General features: G+C 62.0%; 1 protein-coding gene and 1 long non-coding RNA gene across 5 annotated transcripts in view; one reads left to right on the top strand and one right to left on the bottom strand.

Moving 5' to 3' along the window:
- GLIS1 (GLIS family zinc finger 1) overlaps window positions 1–3,076 on the top strand; it is a 236,541-nt gene extending 233,465 nt beyond the window's left edge. For all 4 annotated transcript variants that reach the window (XM_005878649.2, XM_014549791.1, XM_014549790.1 and 1 more), the window contains 2 exons: window positions 78–245; window positions 2,588–3,076. In XM_005878649.2, coding sequence (XP_005878711.1) covers window positions 78–245; window positions 2,588–2,745 — 326 coding nt within the window. In that variant the 3' untranslated portion in view covers window positions 2,746–3,076. The remainder of the gene's footprint in view (window positions 1–77; window positions 246–2,587) is intronic.
- A 265-nt stretch (window positions 3,077–3,341) lies between these two features.
- LOC106728222 overlaps window positions 3,342–4,472 on the bottom strand; it is a 7,180-nt gene continuing 6,049 nt past the window's right edge. The window contains exons 2-3 of the long non-coding RNA XR_001364500.1: window positions 4,301–4,306; window positions 3,342–3,352 (exon numbers count right to left, since the gene is read on the bottom strand). This is a non-coding gene — a long non-coding RNA (uncharacterized LOC106728222). The remainder of the gene's footprint in view (window positions 3,353–4,300; window positions 4,307–4,472) is intronic.

The following is a 4,472-nucleotide window of genomic DNA, read 5'->3' as shown; positions in this document are numbered from 1 at the left end:
ACAGCGTAGCAGAGCCGTTGCCCTCCTGCTGCCTGGGCGTTTCCTTGGTTACTGCAGCCCTGCCACTCCCTCTGCAGGGTACCAGGGCAGCTTCCACTCCATCCAGAGCTGCTTCCCCTATGGCGACTGCTACCGGGTAGCTGAGCCAGCAGCCGGTGGGGACGCCCTGTCTGGGGAGGCCTCTGGCTTCAACCCCCTGCGGCCCAACGGCTACCACGGCCTCAGTGCACCTTTACCTGCCACAGGTAAGCCCCACCTGCATGGCTCCCTCCCCCGAAGGCCCACCAGGGCCCAACCCTGTGCTGGGTGCTTGGTGCCCATTGTCCCGCCGCTGTGGGACAGCCCCCTGAGGCAGAGTCGTCCCTGCTTTGCAGAGGGGAAGTCGAAGCCCAGGGCGGTCCCAGGACCCACAGAATGGGGACATGCGCCCTGCCCGGCCCTAAGTCAGTTCCTCCACAGCCTCACACGGCTCGCTCGTCCGGACTCTGGCAGGTTTCTGAAGACGCAGAACAATCAGACTGGAGCTCAGTCTAGTCGATGTTCCCTTTGAATATTTACTGTGCACCTCCTATGTGTGGGGGGCACAGTTGTAGGCCCTGGGGATCCGGCAGGGAATGAGACTACACTGATCCGTGTAACCGATAAGGAAACTGAGGCCCAGAGGGGCCACACGGCTAGGAAGGAACAGAGCCTGGAGGTCGTGCTTGCTCTTGTGCTGCACGTGTTCCTCAGGGCCCTGGGCCTCCCCCGGGCAATGCCCTTGGCTGGGGTGGAGAGGCCCAGTGACAGGGCAGGGCGGTGGGAGCCCAAGGCAGAGTCGGGCTCAGACCAGCCAGGCCAGTCCTGGTCAGAGCAGGGGCACAGATGGTGGGGCTGGGCCCTCCCTGAGTTCTCCAAGCCGAGCCCCACCCAGGTCAGCCCCAGGGCCCAGGTCCAGCTGGAAGCTACAAGGCCTGGGCAGGATGTGGGGATCCCAAGACAGAGGGGAGCCTGAGACCCTGTCCCAGAGGCCCCTTGGGCAGCTGGGCGTGTGCAGCTGGGCGTATAGGCATAAAGTCATAGGGACAAGCACTGAGGCCACAGAAGAGCAGACACAAAGCTGTGGACCCATGTTTTCTGTTCACACGCATGCTCCCTTGTCTGCATGTCTTATTCTTCATGTGCCTGTGGAACCCGTCTGTGTGCATGTGCACATAGAGCCGGCATGGGCAGGTTCCAGGCAGTGTGAGCCCCATGAGTGTGTAAGGAGCTTGCAGGACACGTGCTCATGTGTGCACACATGTGCTCACATCATGCATATGCTGATGTTCATCGTCATCTGTGTGCACAGACCTGTGTGCCCATCATGTGACCCCCATCCATGCGCACACACGTGGTTCTCCATCCCATAACCCCATCTGCATGCACAGACTGTGTTCACATATGGTGTAAGTACCTCTGGGGATGGACACATGTCACATACATGCTGTAGGCTAGTGTGTACCCAGTCACAGGGTGGGTGTGTGCCATGTTTGCACGCATATGGATTGATATGTGATTAGGCACTGGCCGCTGGCCACAGCTCTGCTAGCTCTCACCGACCCATCCTCCACCAGCCCCCCACCAGCCCAAGGTGGGATTCCTTGCTTAGCAGCCAGGCCTAGAGTTCTGAGTGGTTGAGGGGCAGCTTCCATGCCCCCACAGCAAGGGAGAGGATTCTTCAGCCTCCACGGGCCCCTGAGTGGCAGCCTAGTTTCCAGCGCCCATTCCAGACCCTGCCTACATCTCCTCTGCCAAGCTGAGCATAGACATGCATGGTTGAACAAGGTGGCATCATGGGGCCTTAGGAATAGTTCAGCCTGAACCCATTTCACAGATGGGAAGACTGAGGCCCACCTGTCTTAGGCTACAAAAGTTCATGACAACAGCCCAGGCGCAGAGTCCTTAGGGCAGGCAGGGACTGGATAAGGTGACCTCTCCAGACCCCTCCCATGTCGAGGGCCTCCCAGGGAGACAGCATGTCCGATGGAAGAGCCAGCTGTCTTGGTGCCAGATGGACCTAGGTCCAAAGCCCACCTCTCCCCCTGAACTGGGGAAGTGTACTGCCCTCTCTGGGCATCTCTTCAGCTCTGCCCTGGGACAGTGAGTCTCATCTCCCAGGACTGCTGTGACGCTTGAGTGATGAGACTTCACCGAGCCCGTAGTCGGTGCCCAGTGAGTGCTGGCCCTTCTGTGGGCTCCTGTGTCTGGTGGAGGAACCTGAAACAATGGGGTGGGCTGGGGTCCTTCTGCCAGGAGGCGACCAGCCCCTGCAGGCAAGAGCTGTGATAACCCCCCCATACCCCCCCCATTCTGCCCCACAGCCCAGCACTGGGGGAGAAATCCCCAAGCCAGCCTGTGCCTATCTCCCCAGCTGCCCTGGGCCCTTTGGGAATACAAGGCCTAGGGCGCCTCCCCCATCCCTACCTGGAAGGGCAGCGGGCTCAGATCAGGCCCTGCTGAGGGGACACTGAGATGGACCCTAGCAGGAGGGTGGGGTCTGGGAGCTGGGAGAAGATGACAAGGCATCACCCCCGAGTTCTCCAGCCCAGACCCTGTGCCCACACAGGCTACGAGGCTCTGGCCGAGGCCCCGTGCCCCACAGCGCTGCCGCCACAGCCACCTGAAGACGTCGTGTCCAGCGGCCCCGAGGACTGCAGCTTCTTCCCCAACGGGGCCTTTGACCACTGCCTTAGTCACATCCCCTCCATCTACACCGACACCTGAGGAAGGCCCTGCCCCGCCCCCGTCCACCCTCCCGTCCACCCTCCACCGCAGATGCTGCCTTGCCCGCCGGTGTGCGTCCCCACCCTCCATGCACCAGCCTGAGCAGCCGGACCGAAGCTCTGCACACGGTCCACGGTGCCCAGCGCTGGCCGGTGCTCAGAGGTGCTGGCAGGGTCCGTGACCTGTGCTGGTCCCTGACTGTCTTCCTTTTCTCCCCGATGTCTTTACATCACAGACCTCGTGTGTATAGAGTGTACAGGACTTGTTTTCCATTCTCCTGCCAGTTTTCTATTTTTGGTTTTACAAGAAAAACATTAAAAACTGGAAATGAGACTCGGGGCCTGGCTCTGCTTTAGTGGCTCTGCCCAGAGGCTGGGAGCAGGAGAACGGCCCAGGTGTGTGTAGTGGAGCGTGTGTGGGGCTCGGAAGGCCACACGGAGACCCCTCCGGCCCTGGGTGTCCCGTGGGGGATGGTGGGGACGGGTGCCTGAGTCTCGTGCCCCTCAGCGTGCTGTGAGCCCTACAGACACATGCACTAGTCTCAGGCCTCAATGACAGGCAGGCTTCTCCCCATGGGTGGGCAGGAGGACCAAGGCTGGGACTGAACCTGGAACCCAGATCCATGTGACCCAGACCTTTGCTGCCTGCACAGACTTCCCCGTGGGAGGAAGATGAGCTCCATTCTGGTTTGGCTGTGATGAACCAGGCGGGAAGGCAGGGCAGTCCTGAGCCCAGACAGCCTCCAAAGGCAGGGCAGAGGCAGGGCCCCTGCAGGCGGGCCAGGGAGGGAGGAAGGAGGCCAGGTCTGAGGGCAGCAGGGCTCCCCTGGGGCGGCGCCTGCCCTGCCTGCCTCCCTCCCCTGGTCCAGCACGGGAGCAGGCCCACCACCAGGCCTGGGCAGTACCCTGGACAGTGTCCGCCTCACCACACCATCCGGAGGGTCACCTGGCAGGAAAAATTCCTCAAGGAAGATTCCTGCCTCGCAGCTGCTAGAGTGCAACAAGCACCTCCTGTGCGCCAGGCCCTGCCCCGAGCTCCTGACAGCCCTGGGAAGGACTTTTGATCCCCTCTCGGTAACGCCTGCTGGGTTAGGGGGGCAAGGTGAGATGGAAAGATCTAGGCAAACCCTTTTTTACAGAGAGGAACCCAAGGTCCAGAAAGGCCACCCGCCATGTGGTGACAGGACCGGGTGACAGGGAGGCCGTGCGGCACCTCACCGAGGGGTGCAGCTCTGCCAGCCCTGCCGTGCTTCACATGGCTCAGCTCTCGCCTCCTGCTCGCCCCCCCTTCTCTTCCGTGCATGTTCCTCCCTCGCTGTGTCAGGGCCCCCCTATCGGCCTGTGTCTGGGGCTCCCTCCCCTCTGCTCCTGGCTGGCTGCAGCCACGGAGGAGCTTAGCATGGACGGAGGGAAGAGGGAGGCCGTCTCCTGACGCCCTGCTCACACCTTGTACGTAGTCCCTTCACATCACCCTCTTCCACGGTCCCCCCATTTCACAGGTGCAGAGACGGAGGGAAGCGAAGGCACAGCCCCAAGTAGTTGGGCTGGATGCAGACCCCAGCCTCTGGCTCCGGAACCTGCACTCCACCCACTGCACTGCCCGCCCCTGGAAGACGGGGCCACCTGGTTCCCACCCCCTCCCAGCCCTCTGCCAGCCCCTCGGGGCGGGACTAACCCAGTGTCACCCAGAACACCAGCCTCTGGGGTGCAGACCAGGGCTCCTGGCTC

This window comes from Myotis brandtii, unplaced genomic scaffold, assembly GCF_000412655.1.
Source record: "Myotis brandtii unplaced genomic scaffold, ASM41265v1 scaffold57, whole genome shotgun sequence".
In the NCBI taxonomy this organism is placed as follows: Eukaryota; Metazoa; Chordata; class Mammalia; order Chiroptera; family Vespertilionidae; genus Myotis; species Myotis brandtii.
This window is presented reverse-complemented; position numbering and strand designations above follow the sequence as displayed.